We start from the raw sequence: 27,888 nt of genomic DNA on the forward strand, positions 1-27,888 counted from the left end.
AAGGAATATTGCTTTTGCTCAAAGTATCAAGGGTTTGTTAGTATCTTCAGAAACATAGGAAATTAAAGTATACTAAAACTGGAAGTACCATTAGAATTTGGGGTTTACAAATGTTTTATTTACAGGGCGGAAACTCGCTTATGGTCTCCACAGGTAACTGAAGATGGAAAGGCTCATCCTTTCAAAATCAACTTAGAATCAGAACCACAGGTATGAATTTTGGAGTAAATAATGTTCACATTATGTTTCCTTTTAAATGATGTGGATACTTTCCAAGAGGGAAAAGTGGCAAATATTAAAAAAAAATGGAATAAGCCACCTGATGAAGTGGTTGTCTTTACTCTCCGAGATTAATTTATATTATCCGTGTCTTCTTACATCAAGAAAGAAAGAGAAGTATGCCTAGGCAAACACCTTGTTAAAAGACAAATATGTTCTCATCAGGAAAAAGTCAGCTATATCTATGTATAGTCCACTTACTTTTTCATTTTTTATGATGGACATCTGCCAAATGACCATGAGGTAATCCAAGAAATTTAAGATGTTAACACAAAGCAAAACAAAAATAGGGTCAACCATTTGAAACAGGTGTCTCTAATCTAATAGTTATTGTGAACTTCAATTCCTCAAGGTCTTCACCCAGCTCTTATATTACATCCTTCTTTAATTATCAGTTCTGGCATTCTATAATTAAGTTTACTCTAGGAGAAGAGTTTTGCATTATGTAATCATGATGATATGCTGCCTGGGCTGCTGAATTACAAAAGATAAAGGATTTTCCCTTCAGGCAATGCTATATAATGAGCTAAATTAATCTAATAATCTGATGCTTATCCATGTCTACTTTCAAAACTTCCAAAAAACTGCAATTAGACCAACCCTCAATTGTGGTATATGGGAAATGTAATCAAGAAAAGGATTTTAGAACCTCTGCTTGGTCAGCAGCTCCCCAAGTTTAATGAGACAGAGATATATAAATCGAATATCCCTTTTTAAACAAGTATCCCTACTAAACTGATTAGATATTCCCAAAGTGTAGTTTTTCTATACATCTAATGAAAACGAACTGAAAGTATATTTATAATCTATGCTTCAGCAAGATTTCCCCTTTCAGGACCATCAACTCCTGAATTTGTCCTTCAAGTTTTCCATTTACCCCCATAAGCCCCCATTCATTTCACTCTTGGTAAAAACATGGAGAGTCCATATGTACATGTGTCTCATAGAGCTTCTAAAGATTTAAATAAAATAATATAGAAAAAGAACTTGGCACAGTGAAGTGCTCTCAGAGCTGCTCACTTAAGTGGGTGCTCTCATTATCGTTGGGCATGGCACCCCTCCCACCAGCCTGTGATCAGAAGGCCTCCTGGCCTTTCTTGACAGTGAGATAGACGGCGGCACAGGTCTTCCTGGAGACCAGTAATGTCTTCCTCATCACTATCCAAGGGTCATTACAAATTACTTTGGATTAAAACCTCATTTTCAGTTAAAATAAAAACCCCACCCCAACCCCAGGAGAAAAAAACATACTAAGTAGTTTAACTTTTAGAGGGAATGAGTTTGTTAGATCCTTGTCCTAGACTTTTGATTGGAGGGAAGGTAGAGCCTGAGCCTAAAAATCACTAAAAGCAAAAGGAGGAGAAAACAGGCCCCAAAGGGAGTGAGCAGGATATATGGAATATTCATGAAGGCGGAACTGCTGTGTCTGTTCTCCTTACTCTGAGTCCCCCAGGCATGGCACACAGCAGGTGCTCACTAAATAGCTGACAAGGGAATGAAAGGAACTGGAGGCCCTAAAGATAAACTTCATTCGGACACCGCAGTCCTGGGAACCAACTCTCAGACTGGTGTTCTACTGCCACCCCCAGGGGCTGCACGCGCGGCAAAGAAATCACGAAAGCTGAGGGGGATATTTAGGTCAGGTAAGAGTGCCGCTCTTCAGGGTAGGTGAGTAAAAGGTAAAATGGGTGAGACAGGTAATCAATGTGGTGAGAAGCGCTCTGCATGCTGATGGTGCTCACCCCAACATCCAAGGTGGGTGGGCGAATAATGTCTCTAATCGACATCTTCCTGATAGAAGAAAGACTGCAGGAAGAATAAGAACAAAGTTCTCCAGGCAGAGAACAGGCTGTCACCTGTAGACAGCCCTTGGCAGGAATGCCCAAGCCTACCTGCCTCCTGCAACCCTCATCAACTCATCATTTAAGAGGCAACACACGAGAAAGAGATCACGTGGTGCTTTAAAAGACAGAAAAAGGAAATTTAAGGCTCACGTACACGCATATATTGACCTCCCCAATCTCTCATCATCACTAGGACAAACCGCACAGAATTCTGAGTTTCCTTTTTCCATATAGAGCAGCAGTCCCCAACCTTTTTGGCACCAGGGACCAGTTTCGTGGAAGACAATTTTTCCACGGACGGCGGGGGCGGGGGGGGGGGGTGCTTCAGGCGGTAATGCGAGCGATGGGCAGCAGCAGATGAAGCTTCGCTCGCACGTCCGCCGCTCACCTCCTGCTGTGTGGCCCGGTTCCTAACAGGTACTGGTCAGCGGCCTGGGGACTGGGGACCCCTGATATAGAGTACACATCCAAAATTGTACTGCACCCTTTTTCACATTTCCATTCACAATTTCTCCTAATTTTTGAAACCCGGTTTCATCAATACAAGATGCTAAGATATGGGACCAACTACACATATTTGACCAAAGTACCAAATCTCCAGTGATCCCTGATCATGTTGCAGCACCCACTCTGGCATGTGGGTGACTCAGCAAGTACGTATTTTATTAAGCACGGGGTGAGCTTAGAGCATGCATGATTGGAGCCTGTGTTTTGCTAACATCTCTCCAGAATTGGAGTTTTCAAGGCAATTGTCTGAGCTTTACTCTAGAAGAGGTCCCTTTTGCAGATCTAGGAGTATTAATTTATGACTATGGTTATTCTGAGAATTAATTTTAAAAGAAAATCCAGATTTTAAATACTCTGGCCTCTTGTCAATCATTTATTAGCACGTGTGTCCTGAATTTTGGGGTCAGACAGTATGGATATTTATGATACTGCAAAGGGGGAAAAGATAAAGAATGAGATAGGTTTAAAAAACCAAAAGGTGAAGATTGGGTTAAGGGCTACAGAAGTCAGTCAGATGGAGCTTTTGAACATTCCATTAGTTTGAGTCATGACTAATTTCTTACTTGCACCCTCTCCAAGAGGTGGGTGTTTGAAGGGCTCAGAGATAAGGACCATTTCAGTTCTTCCCCTAAAGGACCAAAATATTCCTACCCCTACGAACCTCAGGCCAGATTTATGCATGACCAGTTCACATGACTTGGCACTTCAGGACATTCCCCACAAAATATAGCTAAATTTCAGCATAACCTCTCCTATCTGAAAATCCTATAGCACAAACTAGAACAAAATGCACTGATAAATATCAAACAGTGAATGTAACTTGTAGACTGAGATTGGAGAAAGGCTAAACTGTGGTTATGTTTGTTTTTTTTTTTTTTAAATTAATACAAAGCTATGCAAAGAGATGTCTTTTCTTTCTACAAATAAAGCAACCCCTTCTGGACAACAAAGGTGTGTCAGTCCGAAAAACAAATACCGTTGAATGTTTAAAATGGCATCGTATATGAGGGGATTCCCTGGCACTCCAGTGGTTAGGACTCCGTGCTCTCACAGCCAAGGGCCCGGGTTCAATCCCTGGTCGGGAAACTAGGACCCCACAAGCCATGTGGTGCGGCCAAAAAAATAAATAAAGTAAAATAAAATAAAATGCCGTCTTATACGAATAGTAAAATGCCATTGAGCAATACAATATTTGAGCTCTTGTTTCTCAACCCAAGTCAAACTTCTATTGTAAGTTATCCGATCTTTGCTATTGGACTTAAATACTATTTTTCATGTTAAAAGCAATATATAGTCATTGGGAAAAAAAAAAAACCCATTACATCCTACCATCCGAGTACAGCCACAAATAATAAAATGTTAATGTATTTTTTCCAGTTTTTTTCCCCTAGGAATAGGTTTAGGCTTTGGGGACTTTTTCTGACACAGTAATAGCAATAATGATACAAAATTTTAATATCTAGATTTTTCCATGTTTCTGTGCTATTATTAAATAGCTAAATTTTGGTTTTATGAACTTAGACTCGAATCTTAGGCTTAAAAGAAACTTTAGAGGTTGTTTAGATCAACCCCTGGCCATTGGATAAACTCCTTCCAGACAGTCCTGAACACGGCCTATGAGCAGGTGCATTTTTCTATACAATGCATTGCTCTAGAGAAAAGGTATGTGCTAGAGTTCTCTGTCCTTCTTCAAAGCTTATATTCTCCAATAAAACATTACCCTCATCTTTGTTTAATATTCGCTGAACAATTCAAAATTATAATGCAGTTACCACAAGGCAGGAAAGATGCTTTTCAGAAATAAAAATGCTGTTCTCTAAATGAGAAAGGATTGCATCCTTTCCATAAAAGATCTGATAATAAAGACATGCTATATGCACAATCAAGTGGGGTATGGGTTGAAATTGTCATATTTTCATGAAATAACTTTATTCTACAATGTTTTCATAACTGGACGGCAGCCTACACAAAACAAATTTTCATAAAATCCCCAGTTCCCCAAACTCTTCCCCAGTGAGATATGGGGAACACTTGAAACAGATCACTGAAGAAAAAATAATTATAAGGGTGGCTTTATTTTTCATTTAAGGGGTGAGCATGAGGAGGGGGGCAGAGATTGTTCCTAAATTCCAAACACGATAAAATATCATCATTTACTCAGTGTGGCTTGATCAAATATATGATCACTTGACATAGTTTCCCTCATTTCACAGGCATTTTTTTCTTATAAATAAACAGATCTGTATATTATCACACATGTATCAAACATGGTGTATCTGTTGGAGCTGGTTTTTGTCTCAGTTCTCAGACCGAATGTTTATCCAAGTAAGAAACTGAAAGGTGAACTGTCTTAGAATGACATCATTGCTGAGGTCATTTCAAGGACGTGGGAGATTGCTGTCAAGAGGTGCATATTCTCCCAATGGCAGCGGATCTCTGTCAAGTTACTTAGCTTTGATTCTGGCAGCTCTAGCATTCCATTAATTCAGAATATTACTCCTTAATATGAGCTCATAACAGTTAAAAATAATATTTAAAGATCTAATTAACTGCAATGATTATTTGTTGAATTCTTAAGACATAAGAATCATTAGATGCTTTTGTCTGAGTAGAATAAACACAAGAGCTGGACTCTATTAACTGCTACATAATTTTTTTTACTAGTATTTTCCATTACTAATGATTTTCCAGGAAAATATAAAAAGGAATTAAAGTGGAATAGCAAACTTCCCGTTGGTTTTGTCTTTTGATTCTGTTTGACCATCAACAATGATGTAAGGCTTGGATAGAATGTTGCCTCTCCGTGCCATATTTAAATGTTTTGTTTACCTTTAGTGTATACACTTCATTGTGCTTTTTTTGGAATGACTACAGCAGCCCATAAACTAATGCTTTGCAAAAGCTAAATACAAATGTTTGAAGCCTGTATTACAAACACTTCCTTTTATGATCTGAATGGAAAATAGAGTTTTATTGTTTTATTTTAACAAATTACACTTTTGTGACTTTTGCAATATGTAACTAAAGCTGAAAATGGCAAAGAAAAAGCTTGGAGCTAATTAACTTATGTGCTGCTTTTTGGAAGTACTACTAGAGACTATTATTGCACAAATATTTTCAGAGAAGATGCCTCATTTATAGGACAGTTGCCAACCATGTTTATTTATAACTTTAAGACAGAAGAAATAAGGGCAGAGATTTTTTTCCCCCATAAAGCCATCCCATTATTTTTCCTAATTTTTGTAAATTCAATTCTATATACCAAGATCTTTAAGGCATATCACTCTCAGTTTAAAAAAAAAACCTAAATTCCACAAAGCTTGATTCCTTCAGTACTTCCTGATTCACTCTTTTAATGAACCTGAGAGATTTATAGTCCACCGTAACTAAATTAGGCAATTAGCCTTCTGTCTTCTTTCATATCCAAAAGAGGAGCAAAGGATTGAATCATGGCCATTGTCATTACTTACGATTATTTGCCATTCACTTTTTTCATGCCATAATAACAGCTAATCATAATGGTTAATCATAAAACACAGCCACTCCAAATTCATTATTAAATCAGCCAAAGCAATCAGATTGTACCAGTATATAAATGTTTGCACACATGTTCTGGGATTCAGCATTTTTCTAAAGCCATATTTGGCTGTTTCAGTCATTCTGCTATCTTATATCAGCAACTACATTGTCACCCAACCAACTTCTAGGCAGTGAGTCATTATTCTGGAGATAAAAAACTGAATCAATAAGATATTAGTCAATTCAATCATACTATCACAGGCTTTGTATTCAACTCAGACCTTCTTTTCAAGTTCAGGAGGCTGTTAAATTTTGCTGCCCAATTTTGATGAGAGAAAAGCTCCTCTTTACCACATCACAGATTTTCAGGTACCATGAGTTGGGGCAGCTGGAGTCAAAGACGCTGCAGGGCTAGTATTTGAAGCTGCACCCCATTTGCCTTGTCATAACTACTTTTCAAGTGGGCTTTGCCAACAGGCCTAGATGGGGGAATAGGGAGTGTGTGTGACAACTGCCTGCTCAGGAGAACCAAAAGGAAGCGGTGTGCTGCTTGGGTCTCTAAAGGAAGTCATTGGTGTTCTCTGGAATCACCACGCAAAACTGTGGTTCCACCCCTAAGAAAGGAATACAATCTCTTTTCTTAAAAGCACCATCCCACACCTTACTCACCTACAATGACAAGAAAAAAAAAATGATACGAATATTACAAGACCTTTTTATACTTTTAATCAAAACAGTCTCCATTAACCATTTCAAATAGTCATAAATGTTTGTACCGTTTGAGATCCGTGTGAGACACTGGTGGCACAGTCAAAAGCAAAGGAAGTTGATGTGAATGTGTGAGCAAAAATACTGTAAAAACTGATCTTACTAATTCTGCCAAATGAAAAGATTTGGAAAGAGAATCAGCTGTGTGTATTTCAGCATTCCCTTTTGATTTTCTTCCGTTGCTTAGAAGAAAAAAAAGTTTAATGAACTTTACAAAATTATAAATCTGTATAAAAACTGGAAAACGTGATTCCTACATTAGAAGACAGTAATACAGAGTTTCCGATCATTCAGGCATGTTTCACACCCAGGTTTAGGAGTGACGTTTGGTCCTTTTCCCAAAGCAATGAAGTGAAAATCCTTTTGTGAATCATATAAATTAGCTCTCTCTAAATTGCTGACTTAAGTCTTTCTGGGATTAGAGTAAACATGAACGCACAACATGAAATCATCACAATAGAAAGGGAGGGTTTTCTATAAATGTTATTCCTGCTTTCATAAGGAAAGTCTTTTAATTCCTATTATTTTTTCTAAATTTAAGGTTATATCTTAATGCAAATTAAGAATTTTGTTGTTGTAGGAATTAAGAAAAAAACTTGGATTAGTTATAATGATTCAGTACAGTTATTCATAAATGCTCACTCCCTTTCTGATTGTTTTATTCTCCCGTCTTCTAAAATGGGGGAAATTTTAAGATATTACTAGAAGAGAAAGCATATGTAAGTTCTACTTAAGAAAATGTTAAGTAGAATAATTTTTCTAAGCCAAAAATCTCACTTCTGACACAAAATTTCTGGATTCAAATGAGTCTTATGAGAATTTCTTAAAAGCTCTAGATGTAGAAGTCAGTAGGGAGCAGACAAGAGGTATAATATTCGAATTATTTTATAATATTTCAAATAAGGTCAGTTCCTTTGCACCTGAACATTTGGTGGGTGATTACAGCACATGTAAAGTTCACGGCGAATGCGGTCCTCCCTTAACCTGGCCATCAATCTCGTAGAGGTAAAGAAACCCTGATTAACAAGAGCGATGCTGTTGATTTGCGCGTTAACGGCTTTGTTGTGCATTCTGTGGCTCTGTGTATTTTGTCTGCCATTGTACAGGAGTTCAAACCCATTGGTGCCGGGTACAACAGAAGGGCCCAGCCTTTTGTTGCAGCAGCAAACATTGATGACAAAAGACAGGTAGTGAGCGCTTCCTATAACTCACCCATTGGGCTCTATTCAACCAGCAATATACAAGATGCGCTTCACGGGCAGCTGCGGGGGCTCATTCCTAGCTCACCTCAAAAGTAAGTACTCCACTTGGTTTCTGGCCACCATGTTCTTAATGGTGATAGTATGACTTCTCTTCCTTTCAAAAGTCCAGCTCTTGCTGTTTTATTTTTACTTTCCTGAAGGCACGATCAGATTTTTATCTTAAAGACAAGCATCTAGAACATGGTTCTAATGTTCTGGAGTCCAATCTGCCAGTTCCCGAACATTTAGTGAATAGATGGTTAAAAGGAAGAAATCGCTCTGGTTCCATCATCACCCTTCTTAGTCATGTCAATATTTGGTGGTAAATAATCCTTTCTGTACGATTATTGTTCATTTAATTTTATCTAAATATATATACATATATATATTAGTCTTCCACTGAGGGACTTTTTTAACCCTTTGTTTTCACAGGATGTGAACTACTTTGAACACAAGCACAATATTCGGCCCAAACCTTTCATAATTCCAGGCCGAAGCAGGTCATAAAGCTTTAAGATTGTGAAGTTTGGAGTGCATGCATCTTTAATAAATCCTACTAATCACCAAGACACATAACTCTTAGGTGTTTGGAGTGACTTTTCTCATTTTGAAGCTTATTTCAAAAGCAAAAGAAACAAATTCACTTAGCAGAGAAGAGAGTAAATATTGACCAGATTATAGAGCTGTGAAATATTATGCAATCCCTGTGTGTATTTATAACTGATACCCCTGCCATTCTGAGGATCCCATCCAGAACACAGTGACCTTCTGAGGCTGGCAGGAAGGCCCAGGCAGCAGTCACAAAAATGAAAACCAGCCCCTGGTCAGGAGTAAGGCAGCAGGTGAGGCAAACGTGGAAAGGCTGGTGTAGCTTTCCATGTTTGACAGTCTCTGATCATCCCATCTCAGCACCTAATTCTCATTGCACCATCAGAGCCCAGTGGGTAATCCCACTCATTCTAGCCCTGAATAAAAATAAATTTGTGTTCTTATGGATACTTGCAAAGGAAGAGAAGCCACTTGAAAAGGAACTTTTCCACTTGGGGAAAATAAGTATAAGGAAAGAAAGAGTTGGAGGCAGAGAGATTTACTGGATTACCCTCATGGATAACTGTGCACACACTGGAATAAAAATGAGCAATATCTCTGCTTGTCTGTCAGAGAAACAGATCATCTTCAGATGATCCTTTTCAAATCTTCTCTAGAAACTGAATTCCAACCTACGAGGAAAGAAATTAATGCTCTGTCTTGCCACATCAGGAAATAGTGACTTCGGGAAACCTCAAACCCATTCCTCTGACCTCAGCTACATCAATCAGCCCAGAGGAAGGAAGTTGGGGGTTAGGCTGGATCAAGCCTAACAGGTTAGGATCATTGAATAATGATCTACATCACGTGTCACTAATAGGGGTCCATAGGTGGAGTCAATTCACAATGTTTTATTTAACCCTCCCGTTTTTAAAAATACTGAATTTAAGTTTAAGATGGAACATCTACCCTCTAACTTGCCAAAATGCCCATCATGCCTTAGCGTATGATACCTGGCCCATTTTCATATATGTGTGACCCTCCTGGCCTCTGGAGACATCTGAGTTTATGATGCCTGCTGTGGATGGTCAGCCATCACTTGATACATGATTTCCGTGTGCAGACCTTTCTATAAGCTACAGTCAGGGCTAGAGGATTACCTCAAAATAAGTCAGACAATTTTGTGATATCAGACTCAGAAAGAAGGAGTGGAGTAAAAGAGCAGGAGAAAGATGCTAAAAAGGCAATGACTACCAAATACATCTGCCCCCACTACATATTATATCCCCAGCACCCAGAAAAGGGGCTGGGACAGAGTACATGCTCAACAAATGTTCATGAGATAAAGGAACAAAAGCCCAAGAGTACCTAATCAGACCTCCTGAGTAGCAAGAAGAATCAAGAGCTGTTACCCTTCCCTCATACTGGCAACTCTGAACAATCCTTTTTTTTGCTTCTCTTAGTTTTTGCCTCCTTCATATTCCATTTTCCTCTGTATCTTTTCTCTATTTCTCCACATTCAACAGCTTCCCAACACCACTCTAAATAATATTAAAAAAAACTGGATTAAAAGTTAAAATGCTCTTTTGCTATTGAATAAATAGATACATAATATATGCATCTTCCCAGAGAAGCAGAGTAAAATGGATCTACTTGCACTCTTTTGAGCTTAGCATAATGGTAAGCTCACTAACTTGAGCTATAGGACTCCGCGAGGCTCAGATAAAATGATACATTAGAGTAACACAGATCTTGCTTTTGCTGAAGACCAATAACATTTAATTTTATAAAAATTCAGGGAAAGTCAAGGAGATTCAGGTATGTAATGCCCTTCTCTTACATTTTCATTTTAATTCAAACATGGTGATAATAATAAGCCACTCATAATTTTGTATTGTAAGCTGGTGCCTTTCAATCTAGCTAAATTTGGAAGAGGGGAGTGGAAAAAGAGATGAGAGGATCTGCTTAAAAAACAGGTACCAGTACACAAATCTTAAAAATATTATAAAAAATGCTTCTATTATCCTTCCTTTCTTCCTGTGCCCCCTCACTATTTGCTCTAGCTTCTGAATTTCTTGTTCTTACCAAATGATTGTTCACCAAGGTGGAATTTTGAGTGGCTACTTACCAAGCAATAACTACACCATTAATAAACAACTTTTGAATCAGAAGTAAGTTGGAGATGCTAATATATTCATTTCCCTGGGTCTTACTATTAGTTAGGGTTCTTTCAATGGTTTCATCATAATTGAAGCATATGAAAAGACCAGTATTTTCATATGAAAATATGTAAATGTTTAAAGCCACAGCTATCATTAAAAATACATACAAGGCTAGATCCAAATGATAAAATACAATCTGGTGAGTGGTTTTTGGACAAGTCGCTTCTGGAAGCATGTCCCCAAGTCTATATACACACCAGGGAAGTTAGTTCTCTGTCTAATGATCTATCCAAGTGTATGAGAGTAATTGAGTGTATCATCAACCTTACAGGTTGCCAAGCCAGTAAGTCAATGTCAAGAAATCTCAATGGTATCTACCTTTCCAGGTCACAGGAATAGGTCATGGTGACCCATGATGATCTCCACAGTGACTAGAGTCCATGAAAACTATTTTATTTAAAGCATCAGTTCAAGAGCTCTTTTAAAATTGTCCCAGAAATTTATAAAAAGATAATTGTTTTTTGCTTAGGGTTTATTTCCTATCTATTCAATACACACGGGCCCCTAAATAGAATGATAAAGAAACTAGGAAATAGAAGACACAGTCTCTGCTTAAATAAAGTTATATACACAAGCATGCATGTATATAAGAACACTAATAACAGAAAAAATGTAATACTAATTACAACTGTAAAATAAGGTATATCTGTAAGTTCTGAGCTGACCATAGTTTACTTCTCCACTATCTAGCACCATGCCTGGCACACAGTAAGGTCGAGTAGTTATAAATGCTTGTTGAAAAGGTTCACTACTTTGAGCCCAAGTCTCCCAATATTGAAACTCAGTGTTTCAAATCCCTAAATTACAATTTAATAAACTTCATTATACTGAGGTCAAATCAATATGATCCTGACTAAACTGCACCTATAACTGAAATGTTATTTCTATTCTTTTACCAACTGAAGTCAATTTCAGCATAGTGTTGAGCCTATGAAAATGGTGAATAAACCATATGACATTTTTGTATGTGATCAACCAATTTACTGATTGAGTTTCAAACAAGTTCTCAGTAGTTGGGAAGTGAAGGAGCAAGTTCATATATACCTGCCCGATTCAGTCTTTGCAGGTGGTTGAACTGGATAACACAACACACACAAAAATTTTAATTCATCTAGTGACATGGGTTGCTCAGACTATCCAGGCTGCAGCATTGATGAAGCCAGTAAAATCAATGCCCAATATATGCTTTTGGTTTTTGCTCTCTGAATGGGGCTGAGGTTGGCATTAGTGGCCCTAGAGAGTAAATGCAGGTATGCGGCCGTACTTGAGCCCTCAGAGGACATTTTCAGGAAAACACACCATATAAATTCTTCTCTGCCTTCAGTTTACAGCAACACTAACCTGCAGGCGTGACTGAAGTTCACACTAATATTACTATTTCTTTTAGCTTTGTCTTAAATGACTGCACTTAAAAAAACCCAATATATTCCTTTTCTCAAAAAATGCATTTCTCATGCTGCACTTAAAATGCATGTAGAAAAATGACTTTTTAGTCGTTGGCATCAGTTATGACTAACCTCTTATCCATGGAAAATTCTATTCATAGCGAATAAGAAATTTCTGTCGTTGTCCTTAAAGTTGCATGACTGGCCTTTCTGATGTTTTAATAATGAGTTGCCTTAAAATTGTCTTTAAAAGGAAATGAGAAATATGCATGGAAATATATGTGTGCTTCCAAAATTTTACAAGAAGTAGCTATGTATAAAAGAAATCTTAGCTCTAAGTAGCATTCACAGAGTTTGAGATCACCTTATTTCCCCTCTAATCATTCATTTCAAGGCGACAGGCATTTATTGGCTGTTTCTAGAGCCTATATCAAATCACCGAACAATTTTTTAAAGTGTAGTCTTCACAAAATGAATGAATGAAAGTAGAAAAAATTAAAATAGTAACAATAAAATATTTACAAAATAGTCTTAAAACATAATTCTATCACATAACCTACAAGTTGCCAATTACTATTCAATTAAGGCCCAACTGCATTTCTGAAAATACTTCTTCTTTTGAAACGTTTAGCCTCAATATTTGATTGGATCTTCGTGCTGCATACTCATATTACTATTTGTGAAGGATCATTCATTAATATTTTAGTTTTAAAAACTGCAGCTCAGAAATGTAAAAGGATGTCCCGCTAATGTAACTTCCCTGAGCCACTTCCTTTATGCACAGCTCTTTTTACATGAAGCCTTCGCCTCGTAGAACATATTGTCTAGTAGAACAGAGCCAAACAATGCAATATCACCTGTACCTTTTAATTTTGTTAAACGTTTTTCAATCATGAATTTTTAAATGTCTTCCCTTTTGAAAATAACTTCTAGCCAGAAATAAATATTTCTTTTTCATTTGATTTAATTCACCTCTTACTTTTAACCTCTCTGTACTTGTTCTCTGTGTTCTCCTGTCTGGATTTTCTGGTTCCTGTGTCATCTCTGTGTAACGTGGTCATTAACACAGTGGATGCAGTACTCCGTCCGGTATTGACGGTGGCAGTGGACGTAGCACCCCTTCTTCTGTCAGTACTCTTAGTACTATTTGCCCAGGTGACTTGAAAGTTGCTGCTAAGATGGCCCCTAACATTCCTTTGGAAATGGAACTTCCTGGTGTGAAGATTATACATGCTCAGTTTAATACACCTATGCAGTTGTACTCAGATGGCAATATTATGGAAACACTTCAGGGTCAGGTTTCAACAGCTCTAGGGGAAACGCCCTCAATGAGGTAATATGGGTCTTTTTGAACCATTGGCATATTAACATGGGCAATGTCAACTTTACTGGTGTCTTGTACACTGTCTTATCATTGAAAGAAAGCTTTGTGAAAAGCTTTCAAAAAAAATACTAAGGATTTATTGCAGATATCTAGGCCTAATGATAAGGGCGATTTGAAAAATTAACCAAGTAGAGTTTTATGTGACAGATCGCAATAAACTGAAATCATGGAAGGACCAAACGTATATGTCTTTTGAAAAACTGCAGTGTAGTTTACGAATGTCTGGTACAATACTTTTCAAAAGTGATTTATAATCTGGGATAATCTATGTTTCTCCTTTGGGGGTCAAAAACTGGGAAAGGGATGGGAGGTTCAGAGAAGTTTTAAAAGAGATGATACCTCTTTTCTCTTCTAATGGCATCTTGTGGAGAGTTAATTATTTTTCATTTAAAATTTTTGCCATGAATAAGGGTTTATAAGTGAATATCTCAAGCTACTGCTATAGACATTTAATTTCCATTGATCGCTATTTTGACTAATTTCTTCTTTATTATGCATATTTGTTCAAAGTACTTTTGCCATCAAGCATTTTCAATTAAAAAAATTTACTGTAAGATAAAATCTTATTACTTCTTTCAATATTATAGGGCCATTATAAAGTATGGTAATGCTTATGAGTGCTAGGTAACAATATCCCAGAGATAATTCGTGGGATGAATACAATGTGATAATAATACCATAATGTATCTCAAAGCCATTTGCAAGGAGTTTCAGATATATAAGATGATTACTTCCAAATATGACACTGGTCATAAAAATATGTGCAAATAACAACTACCTTTTCTAGATAATGCAATTAAATGACATAAAATAATAAAGCAACTCAGTGCCTGACATGTATTTTTATTGTGGCTTTTTTTAATTGTTCATCATGAATATATCTGTAGAAAGTTTATTAAAATAAAGCTTCTATCATTTTTGTAAATGAATTATAATGTGGCTATTTAGTAGCCAACAAAGCTGACTTCTATGTGAAAGTTGCTACATTATGCACTTTCAAACACTGACAAGTTGAATTTCTTCCGTTTACAAGCAAAATGATACCTTTGTTGTCTACAGGAGTTAACAAAACTAAACCATACACTGTTGGTTTAACATCAGAAATGAATCTGAATTTTACTGACATCTTTATGACTGAGAATAATCAAACCAGGCTCACTCGTGCACTTTCTATCATGTGTATGTTGTCCTTTTTTTTCCTGAGAAAGGTTAATTCTGTTCACATTATAATTATATATCCATCAGACGTAAGCATTATTTTTTAAATTACTATTTCCTAACAATCACATTTTAGTTGCCCTCCAAAGGATTTTGCCACATGGAGAAGTGCTGATGTGACCCCCAGGTTAATTACTGATATTTTTAAGGCAACCCGTGTGAATTCACATTATATTTTTAGCTATTGATATAATAGACATTAACTTGAAAATACTGAATCTCTGTCCAGGAGTTGCTGTAAATATAGTGATCACTGCTTGTTGATATCTTGTGGCTTCTTGCACATACACACACTCCTGACGCTGTTTCGCAAACCATATTGTGTTTCAGTGAACCCACGGCCTCCCCAGTGCCCCCCCAGTCGGATGTGTACCGGATGCTCCACGACAATCGGAATGAACCTACTCAGCCTCGCCAGTCAGGCTCCTTCAGGGTGCTCCAGGAGCTAGTGAACGATGGTGAGCAGTCGTGAACATCTGCTGAAACGTTATTGATAGAGGCTATTGGAAGGATCAGGGTGGGGGAGGGCAGCAAGCATAATGGGAATGAAAGTCTAAAAACAGATTTTAGGGCTTCCCTGGTGGCGCAGTGGTTGAGAGTCCGCCTGCCGATGCAGGGGACACGGGTTCGTGCCCCAGTCCGGGAGGATCCCACATGCCGTGGAGCGGCTGGGCCCATGAGCCATGGCCTCTGAGCCTGCGCGTCCGGAGCCTGTGCTCCGCAACGGGAGAGGCCACAACAGTGAGAGGCCCGCGTACCGCAAAACAAAACAAAACAAAACAACAACAAAAAAAAAACCCGATTTTAATCAGTCATCAAATGATTCTTTGCTGAAAAGGACTTGGGTGGTGCTTGGTTAAGGAAAGGAGCTTCCAGACATATCCAGGTAGCCACCAACTTGGTGATTAAAGGGTGCTGAAGACAAATCCCATCCACAGTAGTCAAGGACTGGCTCAGCTTATAGATCATAAAATGTTGCAAACTTTCTCAGCCTCCCCCATATTCCAGGGTGTCATGATCATCAAAATTTTAAAATAACACTGGAATGAACCCTTACTGTGCTCCAAATTCTGTGCTGAGTGCTTTGCACACATGGTCATTTAATCCGCACAATAACCCAGTGAGGTAGGAGCTATTATTTTCCCTATTTAACAAAAGAGAAAATGAGGCATAGAGAGGGTGGATGTGTACAAAGTCACACAGCAAGTAAGAAACAGAGTTGGGTCTCCAGCCCACTCCTGCTGTCTTCAGAGTTCATACTCTTACCAATGAGTTCAACTCTTACCAAGAGTTCAACTCTTACCAGTTCTTACTCTTACTCTTATATTTTTCCACTTCCAAAAGATATACTGTCCTTCAGAAGTTGCACAAAAACGCAAAATGCCCCATTAATATAGCCACTATCAAAAAAAAATGGAAAATGAGTGTTGGTAACGGTATGGAGAAATGGGGACCCTTGTGCATTGCTGATGGGGAATGTAACATGGTGCAGCTACTGTGAGAAACAGTAAGGTGGTTCCTCAAAAAGTTACACATAGAATTGCCATAGGATCCAGAAACCCACTGCTGCATGTGTACTCAGGAGAACTGCAAGCAGGGACTCAAACCAATACTCGTATACCAGCGTTCATAGAAGCATTATGCACAACAGCCAGAAGGTGGAAAGAACCTAAACGTCTATCCACACGTGAATGGATATACATAATGTGCTATATCCATAAAGTAGAGTATTATTCAGCCTTAAAAAGGAATGAAAATTCGGATACATGCTGCGACATGGATGAACCTTGAAAACATTCTGCTAAGTGAAATAAGCCAGAGACATAAGGATAGATATTGTGCGATTCCATTTACATGAGGACCCTAGATAGGCAAGTCATAGACACAGAAAGCAGAACAGAGGTCACCAAGGTCAGGAAGGAGGGGGGAATATGGAATTAATGTTTCCTGGGTACAGAGTTTCTGTTTTGGATGATGAAAAAGTTCTCGAAATAGATATTGGTGATGGTTGCACAACATTGGGAATATACTTAATGCTACTGAATTACACACTTAAAAATAGATAAGATGGTCGATTTTATGTATATTTTAACCACAATTAAAAAAAGAAGAATGCAAAATGCCCTCTGCCCCTCTGGGCATTTTGTAACAGCTCCCTATGACAACAACTACAACAATTTTTAACTAATTTTGTTTTGTAAGGTCCCGTTTCAGAACAAATTATGCTTGAACCAGTCCTGCTTCTTCCTAAATGATATTGTGGGCGCAACTAAGAATTCCTCAGGTTAAAGTGCACACCTTAAAATAGAAGCAAAGTATAAACTGTTGCCAGCTGTTCCCTTGCCATAAATGGAAACACTCTGTTTTTCAGATGACCGTCCTGCTGGAACTCGAAGTGTGAGAGCTCCAGTTACAAAAGTCCCATGCGGTGCTGGCAGCACACAGAAGATGCCACTCTGTGACAAATGTGGGAGTGGCGTTGTGTAAGTTTCATTTTCAACCCCAAAATTCATCATAAATCTTGCTGTCAGTTCTCTATTTCTTGTACTTTAAGACTCCGTATATAGAAAAGGTTTTAAGTTTTATGAAAAACAAATTTCTATTCATTGACTTGAAACATAATGTCCACACATTTAGCACATTTTGACCAGAATTCCTTCGATGTACCCCCAAATTAGCATAGAATGTGAGTCGAATATCTTGACTTATAATTTCAGACATATTCTGGTGAAAAGAAACCACCCTAGAAGTATATTTTAAAAGTCATTTCCAAGAATAACTTCACTTCAAAAAGCCCTCCCTTTGTTAATGTATATAGTCTTTGAACACTTCCTTTTCTGTATAGTCTTTGAACACTTCCTTTTCTGTATAAACCCAGGAAAACAAATATGGGGGTCACCCAGTTATTAATTAAAACACATTATCTTTACGTGGTTTCTTAAGTTGCACAAATACTGAAATATGATTTTTAGACATAGAGTCAGCTTCCATTTCAAGGGACTTCATGTGTGAATAGCCACACTTGCCAGTTCAAACCTTCAAGTGAACCAGAGCATTTCAGTCTCTCCACCTCATGCCCCATGTGGTCACCTCTTCCATCCCTTTTTTCTGTTCCTATGTCACTAGCTCACACACTGAGGCACCATCTGTCCACTTACCCAGGACTCATCCCAGGAGGGCAGTGGGAGATAAGCCTGGTTACAGCACAGAAGGGGCTGTGAGACAGAGAAACAAGCAGGACAGGGAGATGGGAGCAGACAGGACCTCAAAACATACGACAGGTTGTGATGTTACACGAAGCAATGATTGCCCCCAAGTTGGAGTAAACTGCTTTGACGGTAGAGGCCAAGTCCACCCACCAGTGGAAATTCCATCTCTGCCCTTTGATCTGTTCTCTCTGTGTTCCACAGAATAGAGGCTGGATCACCAAGCTAGACAGTAAGCAGAGGGACTTTTGGTTGTGTAGACAACAACCTTGGCCAAAATCAGAATCCTTTGCAGAGGTGTCTGTTTTATCTGTATCATGTCTCCCTCTTTCAAAGAAACACAGGGAATGATCATGAAGTAAGGATCCTATCATTTTTCTAAAAAAAAAAAATCCTGTTTGAAAAAGATCTGAAAAATATTCACACGTCAACAACAGAGAGACACATGTGAAGGTTTACTATGGTGGTCTTGGCTCTCCCTGGCAACTACATCAGTTCCACAGCTGTGCCCAGCTTTGCAGCTATTGTTTCCTGAACGTGAAACAGATAACACCTGCCTTATCTGTAGTGCTGTCTGCCTTTGTATCATGTTTCTGGCTTTGTGGGGTTTTTTTCACGAGGCCTCCTTTTCCCCCAACAGTGGTGCGGTTGTGAAGGTGAGGGACAAGCATCGGCATCCAGAGTGCTTCGTGTGTGCTGACTGTAACCTCAACCTCAAACAAAAGGGCTACTTCTTCGTGGAGGGGGAGCTGTACTGCGAAACCCACGCACGGGCCCGCATGAGGCCCCCAGAGGGCTACGACACAGTCACTCTTTATCCCAAAGCTTAAGTCTCCGGCAGATGGAACATGCACTCACCCAGGCGCACCCTCACAGGCAGACGTTAACGGCTTGGGGCAGAAGTAGAGCAAAGGGCTGACTCCAAATCTAGAACCAAGCTTTTAGACACTTATCTCATTGTATCCTCAGGAGAAGGAATGGGCGGCAGATGCCTGCTCTAACAGAAACATACATTCAACTGTATTTCTCTTTGGGGCTAGCAATAACTTAATGAAATTTAGAGCAATAATTTTTATGTCACACTCTATATTTTACATTTATAATATGACCGTCAAACATGTAAACGTCAAGATTTTAGGGGGAGTCTAATTGCCCTTCCTTAACCAGTTGATTTTGCAATTGCAGTACTTACGACAAATGACAATCTTGTATTCTAAGACAGCCCTGCAGGTGTCTGTTATCTGTTTTAACTATAATAGTGCATGTCAGGGAGAAATTCCCTAGATCTCTCTAGTTTCATATTCAAACAGTTATACTACTGGATGCAGCATACATAATAAATACATAAAACATTTTTAAAATACCTAACGAAGTGGCACTCAATGAATTCAGATAAAATCAACATTCCAATGAGAGGGCCCAGTCATATCTCGTCGTGTACACTAACAACTCAGGTATTTTAAGAAAAATGTGGCTTCTTTAGTTTTCATAACTCATTCACTCTTCTGAGCCCACAATTTCTGCTGATAGGAGGGGAAATTTTAAATGTGCTAGTTAAAGGTGATGCAGTCTCTTTCAGATTAAAACAGTTTCTGCTGCTTTGAAATAGTCTCTTTCATTTTAAATGTCTCTTTCAGATAAGTATTCAAAGTCAAGGTTCAGACACTATCAAGGCTAGTTCTTTATTCTCAAGGCTGACCACCACCACCTTCTCCTTCCCAAGACGGCACCTCCAAGAGGAGACATTTAGGGGACGCCCCTGAGGAAGGGAGGGGCTGCTGGTCTCCTGGGGTCCTGCTTGTATTCTCTGCTGAAACCCATGATTCCACGTGTGCTCCGTTTTCTCAACATAGTTGGGACCAGGCAACAAGCCCACCTCTACCACCACGTCCAAAAGTCTCAGCTCAGCCTTCCCTGGATTCTTGGATCCTTTGCATCTCAGACATGAACCCCATCTGGCCCCTGGCTCTGATTTGTCACCTTGCCTCTCACTATGGTGGCTCCACGGCAATGCCCCCTTACTTGCATGTCTTACCTACTTCCCATGCACCCCACTGGGAACCCAGGGGAGCTTATGAAACTGTCCTCTCCAAGTACAAACATGGGAACCAGCAGGCTGGGGAGGTGGGGACTGTCTCAAGCCCTCAGTCTCACCACTGTGTCACAAAGTCATCTCTACCCTACTGGAGCAAGGATTCTCCTATTGTCCCAAATGGAAAATAGGGCCTGGGTTGTACTGCTCTGGGGTTCTCCCAAACTTAATTATTTCTGACCCTGACCTGTCTGAGGTTTTGAACCAGTGAGAGGAGCCAGAACACCTGCCTGGCTCCTATGGGCATTTGAGATCGAAACTGGAACCCCTGGGCTTCCCTGGTTGCGCAGTGGTTGAGAGTCCGCCTGCCGATGCAGGGGACACGGGTTCGTGCCCCGGTCCGGGAAGATCCCACATGCCACGGAGCGGCTGGGCCTGTGAGCCAAAACAAAAAAAAACAAAAAAACTGGAACCCCTGAACCAAAACACAAATTCACTCACAGAGCTATTCCAATAAAATAGAAAATTCTGCAATCAAAGAAATGAATGTATTCAAATACATTACTTTTTTTGTTCAGATGTTATTTTAAAATATTTTTTCTGGTAAGGATATAATCTTAAAAATTTGCAAGCTAGAGGGCAAATGCATGGTAACTGACTTAGGAAACCTGAGAAAGTTAAAATCCAAAGCAGCAACCGAGAAAACTGAAAACCAACCCAATTTACTCTCCAGCACTGGAAACAGCCCGGGAATTGACAGCACCAGGCATTTCTGGACTAGGGGATAAAGGCAGAGTTATGATAAGGAGGATCACATACAAGCTGTTTGAAAAGCACTTAATCCCCACTGTGCCCCCTCTCTGCCCCTCCCCCTCACACACCCAAGGCACTTGTCAGTGGAAGTCTGCCTGGTGTTATCTGGAGAAGGTCAAACAGCATCTCTGGAGTCAGGAAGTGCCGCTGAAGGTATGTGTACCACACTAAAAAGAAGTTAAATAAGAATGAAAGACTCATGAGAAGGAAAGTGTAGATTAGATATTATATTGTACATTAGTGTACACTTGATGTTGGATATCAGACAATATTTCCCTTAAAATTATATTTTACACATTTTATATGTAGTAGAGTACATAATGAACTTCTTAAGTTCAGATGTTCAATAATGAGAAAAGGAAGTAGTACAGTTGGAAAAAAAGTAGTAGTATAGTTCTAATCTGAAATTCAGGGAAGATAGGGCTTAAAGCTGATAATTCAGTCTCTGTGACTAAGGCTTGTGAAGCATACTCTAAAACTGCGCGTTCATTATTTTTATTCTTTTGACGATTAAATCTAGAAATTTAAACATATAGAGGAATTTATGACAGAATTAATCAATAGAAATGAATGCAATATAAAAATCGTTTTAAAATATGTAACGTACAGGGTGAAAATAGCAATGTTGTTAAAATGGAAAGGAGTTAAAACTTTCTTTAAAAAGCAAACAAATAACAGTATTTCCCCCATACTAGCATTTTGTCCTTCAAAAATGAATTCACACCAGGTCTTATATAGGAATTCATGCCATGAACAAAGGATGCCAACTAGTTTTTATTTAGCTCTCAGCATACCACGTCTTCTTAGAAAGCAGAGTAGTCACTGTTTTTATATTTATAAGCTTATTAAAGCTAGCAATGAGCAATGAAATGATCCATGACAGAACTGGGCATCTGTAAACTTTGCACTCATGATTAACTAAACTGCTGTTTTTTCAGAGTAAATGCAGAATAGAGTTGCTACACTCTCTACCGATAGGACGACTGTTTGAGTGAAAAACAGTTCTAGTTATCACATACACTTGCACCTGTGTAAGCAAAGGTAAAGCTAATGGCTAATGTGACACGCAAACAGTTTAGATTATCTCTACATAAGCTAATCTAAAGTTTGTCCCTCACAGGAATATCCCAAGATAGGCAGAATGGAGCTTTGGGGTTCTTCTCCTAACAACTTGAGTTGCAAAAGTTTGTCAAGTTGTCCTTTGAACAGATTTATTTCAGTCTTGGGAAACTACTACTTAGAACCATTATTCTGTATTATCCTGTTATCATGGCCTAATGTTTCTTTTTAAATGCTGTGCCATCTGAAACTTAAGCATAAAAAAAAGAAAATTGGAGACAGATTGAGGGTATTCAGATAATTGAAGTAAATAAACCATTTACCTGATCTACATGACTATTTCAAGATAATCGTCTTAAGCTTCTATTCATGTTGTAGAGTACTCAATAAATATTTAGTTGAGCACCTACCAAGTAAGAGATGTTGAATACTAGGCACAACAACAAAATGGATTTTTGAATGCGTTGGCTATATTTACAAATTGACATTTTCAAGCTAATTAGAATGCTTCATGCAATTAAGTTTAAAACAAAGCACCTAGAAGAAGTGGGTGCTTTATCATAATTTCTTTCTTTCAAATTCTGTAGTACTATTATTCATCACTGCTCACATCAGAAGAACATAAAATGAGATATTAACATTATCTTCTGAATTACCTCAAAAGTTTGTCCAAGTATGCAGAGAATGTCTAACAACATGTTTTCCTACCTCTAAGAATAAGGCATGTCAGCACACCTCAACTTATGAAAAACCCAAAGCACAATTCCATTAACCAAAGAATAATACAAGAGCTGCTCTTAAAACCTAATTGCTACCCCTATCATAAATATTAAGCATATAGATTTAAAATTAAGATATAAAATGCCAAATATTTGTTTGAGTTGAAAATTACTCCATTCATTTATTTATTCAACTATTCATCTGGCGAAGGAGTACATACAAGTCATTATTTCTGTACCAAGAGCAAAATTATGTTGTGAGTTTCAGAACTACCTCTCATGAGACCAAATTCCCATTCCATCTCCTTTTCTGAAGTAGAGGGGGTTGAAAAACACAGGTGTGTGAATTACTCATCACGTGTATAAATGCCAAAGTGCACATATATCTGTGGTTCACTAAAACACCAGGCTCATGCTACCAACGTCACATGCAAGAGCCTGCGTTGTGTACCATTATGCCACACACAGCTGCACATGCTGCCTTGCCTGCCCCTTCACACATCTGGGCTCCAGATGCTGCTGTCCAAGTTCCCAAAGCTCCCAACCATGACCCTTCCAGAACACTGCTTCATGCTGCAAACCTTCTCATTCCTCCTCATGAATACTGTCCTTGATCCCAATCCTCAGATTAATGCTTGCTCTGCCAGCCAATGGAAAAGGCTAATTCCTGCTAACAAGTACTAATAATTTTCTACTGCCCCTTTTATGTCTAATACTTGTGTTTTGTTCTGGAGACAGCCCTTTAATCTAAAGGAATGCCTTCAAGGGTAGGAATTCTAGATATAGAAAAAAAAGTTAGAAAGAGAACCTGAGGAATAGAGTGATGGGCATGATCTGGACCAAGAAGAAGACAGAGGGACTAACAGTCTCTTGGACCTTGGGAAGGTTTGGCCGATCTGTAGAGGTGATCTAGAGCTTTCCTCCCTCTGACCAAGGCCAAAGCAATGGGGAATGCAGTTTCTCTGAAACAAGGCACTCAGGTCAGATAAGTGCTGCGTTTGTGAATCTCACTGAGGGTGCATAGGTGTTTACTGGTTTGAGTAAATTTAGCACTGGGGGTCTCGTAGCCTCTTCCAGACTGAAGAGTCTTCAACTCAGTTTGCACGATTCTGTGAATATACTACATATCGTAGAATCACACTTCAAATGAGTGAATGATGTGGTATGTGAATTATATCTCAACAATGCTGTTATTTTTTAAAAGAACACTATTAACATAAATATGTATTTGTCACTAATCTGTTAGATAGAGTCCTAAGGCTAGAAATGCACAGGAGCAAAAGAAACAACATGGGTAGGAATGTTCGTTCTTATTTAGATGCTTCATTTTCCTCTTGCGGAAAATGCTTGATCATTGCTGATACAATAAAAATAGCCAGCACTTACATCGCTCTTACTATGTACCAAGCAGGGTCCTAAGTGCTTTAACGATACTAATTCATCCAATCTTAACAGCAGCCCTGTGAGGTGGGTTCTCTTTTTCTTCCCATTTTATAGTTGAGGAAACTGAAACACTAAGAGGTTATCCAAGGTTTCTCCCGTAGTAAATGACGGAGCCAGAATTTGACCACAGGTGGCCTGGCTTCCAAATCCATGCTCTAGACCACCTCACATTATCTCTGCACAAGAGATTTAGTAGCTTTTAGTTTAAGATGATTATAAGGCTTTCATGGGACAACAAAGCCCTCAGTAAGCTTTGTAAAAATTATCACCTAGGTTCCATTTCAGTATAACTTACTCCAGGTATTAGAGCTTGGTGGTTACAAAAATGAGCTTTGGACACGGGCAGAGCCGAGTTGAAACCAAGCTCTACAATCTCCTAGCTGTAAGGTATAGGGAAATCATGAAATCTCTCCAGACCTCAGTTTCATCAACCATAAAATGAGGACAATAATCCCTACTTTACAGGTTTGTGATACGGATTAAATCAAGATAATTCGTATCAAAAGATCTAACAAATTTCCTAGCAAGTAATACGTAAGTAAGCACCTAACGATTATTATGTACACTTTTCACTGTTTAATCCTAGATTCAAAATGGTGGCTTTATTCCTTCTAATTGTTCTTTGGTGTTGGAAATCCGGGTCCAATTACAATGAGCACAACTGTGTCCAATTGGAAGAGTCACAGAACTAGATTCCTATCCTTGGTGATCCCAGAAGAACTGACATTTCACACTAAGACAGATCAGGTTCAGGAAGTCCACTGGAACTTTTCTTCATTTGAGGAGGACAATTTTAAAAGCCTGAGCTCACAAGCAACCTGTCCCCACCAAAGATTCACTGGCAATATTCTACATTATAATCTTATAGCTAGAAAGAAAACTAAGGTCCCTCAATTGCCTATATCTATTTTATTTAGTATATATATTTTTAATTGAATGCTTACAAAATTCTTGACATAATATTGGTCACATTCAAATGTAATTATTTCCTTACAACTTTGCCAACTAAGTATTTTATAGATGAGGAAAAGTTTCAGAGAGTTTAACTTCGGTACAGGACCAAACAAGTAAGGGAAAAAACAGCATTTAACCTCACTAATATTCTCCAGTAGTAAGTCATATGGCTTGGAAATCTTTAAACCTAAAAGTCCTAGACATTGTTATAATTCTCTATTGTATTATTTTATTTACATCGACGTTTACTTACTGTCTGTGTTTGTTCTCTTTATAAGAAAAATCATTTCTTCCATGAGTGCTAGAAAAAGGTAGTGTGGAATAATAAAAATATTAAGTAATGATATGATTAAGTAAGGCATAAGTAAAAAGACTGTCATGAAAATAGCTCTGGATAAAGACTGGACTCACTGGGCTTCGACTCCTTTTCTGCAGAATGAGGGAAACAGACTGGATGACCCCTGAGACTTCTACCAGCTCAAAAAGTCACTGATGTGTTCTTGACATTGTCTTTATTGGTGTTAACTGGCTAGACATTCAATTTAGTGAAGGCATGCTGTCAATGTGACCAGGCTCTTGGTTCAATTTAGAAGTTTCATTCTGTTCCATGGTCACGGATACCACCTCTGACTCATGTCATAGCTCACAGTTGAAATCAAGCAAGGAATATGAATTTATCATTGCAAATTCATTAGCTCCATTGGAAGCACACATTCTAGGTATCTATATATAGCAAGGGAAACGAACTCCTATTATTAATGTGTGATCAAGTGACCTGAGTTAGTGCAGCTCCTTCGGTATCTAAAAAGCATAAAGCAGCTTAGCATTAGGAAGAAGAAGGTCACATACTGTGAGCTGAATTGATGTCTACAAGAAGCTACAGAGACTCCTACAGCTATATTTATTCAAACCAATAAGCACCTACGTAGCCTCGATAAGCTTCACAAACAGCACTTATCTGTACTTCCCCATCGCTTCTGCCTTGGTCAGAGGGAGGAAAGCTCTATATTATCATCTCTATAGAACGGCCAAACCTTCCCATGTTCAAGGAGGCTGTTCGTCCCTCTTTCTTCTTGGTCCAACTCATCTCCATCACTCTATTCCTCAAGTTCTCTTTCCAACTTATTTTTCCCACTCAGTGTTTCTGTGTCACTGACTCTTCTCAGCCTGCAAGCATGCTCAAGTACTCTACACCAGCCCGGAAATCTCTCTTTCCCTAACATCTATTCCTTCTCAAGCTCCCTTGATGTTCCTCTGCCTACCCCTGAGCACACCAAACTTCATACAGGTAGATGGACTCCACCTTCTTAGTATCCCCACTACAGTATATCATATTAATAAGTCCCCTTAAGGCTGCAGCCAACTTCCTAAGAGCCAAAGCTTGTGGTTATTCTTAGTGAGTTGTGGGGTTCATTCTCTTATATAGATGAAATCAGGTTAAAATTAACTCTAAAAGAAACTTAAAGCTGCTGTGGCACAAAGCCTTTAAGCTGTTGAAGGCCCACTACCCATCCAAGAGTCCTAAGTCACCAGCACACAGGTCTGACCAAAGCACCAGCCTTATGACAACTGCCCAAATTTGTTATGTTTTAGGAGTGGTTTGGTCACTTTTTCACACTACTATAGATCTCAGCTATGATTAATGATAGCCTTGTGATCTCAGGTTTTAAAAAAGATCTCCTGAAGCTGAAAAACCCAGAAGTATTTTAGTCTGGTCATCAATTGCTAAGAATAGATTTGACTACCTTGTTTTTGTTCAAGCTCTTGAATTTGTTCCAGATTCTTGAATCTGCAGCTGTTAGTCAACAGGTGAAAATGGATTCTCTAAGAAGAGCTACTCTTTGAAGACTCTGAAATATTGTGACTCATAGTTTTTTTAAAAAAGATTGGCAGTACAGATTTTAATTCCAACCTTTCGCAATGAACTTCACAATAAAAAAAAAAAATCAGATTTTTTTCAGGGCAGTTGCTGGACTGACTGACACGTGTGACCAGAGAAAGCATACCCCGTGACAGAAAATGCTCCACTGTCTATCTGATATGAGGTCGAATGAAATAGAAACAATCTCACCACACTGAGAAAGTAGTGCAGGTGATGTGTGACACCGTATCAGGAAACAGGAACTCTTAGTTTCTAGCATTAATATTTATACCTCCTTTATACTTTTGGAAAATTTAGATGAAGTGTTGTCCTATCTCATAAAATTATAACTTGTTATGGGGGACAAAACATCAAAATAAACTGATTTGGGCAAAACCAGGGTTTCAGAATCAGGAAGTCTAGCACTGACCACTTAAGAAAGTTTTTGAAAAGTTCCTAAACCTCCCCATGTTTCAGTTTTCCCCACACAAATCTGGAAAATAACTTTTTTCCATAAAATTCCACAATTCTCAACACCATTAAGTAAAAGCAAGAATATGTCACCAAAAACTTAATTTGGGGGTTGGTGGGGGAGGATAATTACATTAGGGAGGGAAAAAATTGAACATCCACCAGAGTTAAGTGTTTTAATTCTCAACTTTGTTTACCGATTTCAAATGGAATAATGAACCCATCCAGTGTCACAGGAGCAGGAACAATGATAGGTAGGGCCGGGCAAGTGTAATGCAAATTTTTGCCAGATTCTTCTGAATATCACTGAGCCTTCATTTCTGTGTACTGAAAACCTGAGTGCTATAGAAAACACTGGGTACTCAACAGAGAATCTCAGAGACCCAGGGTTCTCCGGGTCTCACTCAGGAGAATAGGGTTTTCCCCACTTCCGCA

At 38.7% G+C, this 27,888-nt stretch overlaps 2 protein-coding genes across 7 annotated transcripts in view; one reads left to right on the forward strand and one right to left on the reverse strand.

The window, feature by feature from the left end:
* Positions 1-19,694, forward strand: part of PDLIM3 (PDZ and LIM domain 3) — a 30,318-nt gene extending 10,624 nt beyond the window's left edge. The window contains exons 3-8 of one of the 3 annotated variants that reach the window (XM_079909171.1): positions 126-210; positions 8,024-8,211; positions 13,363-13,626; positions 15,226-15,353; positions 17,267-17,378; positions 18,742-19,694. In XM_079909171.1, the coding sequence (XP_079765297.1) occupies positions 126-210; positions 8,024-8,211; positions 13,363-13,626; positions 15,226-15,353; positions 17,267-17,378; positions 18,742-18,931 (967 nt within the window). In that variant the 3' untranslated portion in view covers positions 18,932-19,694. Of the gene's footprint in view, positions 1-125; positions 211-8,023; positions 8,212-8,590; positions 8,659-13,362; positions 13,627-15,225; positions 15,354-17,266; positions 17,379-18,741 lie in introns of all 3 variants that reach the window. The other 2 variants (XM_079909169.1, XM_079909170.1) reach the window with 2 other exon arrangements.
* CFAP96 (cilia and flagella associated protein 96) overlaps positions 1-27,888 on the reverse strand; it is a 155,847-nt gene that overhangs the window by 88,520 nt on the left and 39,439 nt on the right. The gene's annotated exons all lie outside the window — the stretch shown is intronic.

Source organism: Stenella coeruleoalba, assembly GCF_951394435.1.
Source record: "Stenella coeruleoalba genome assembly, chromosome: 21".
Lineage (NCBI taxonomy): Eukaryota > Metazoa > Chordata > Mammalia > Artiodactyla > Delphinidae > Stenella > Stenella coeruleoalba.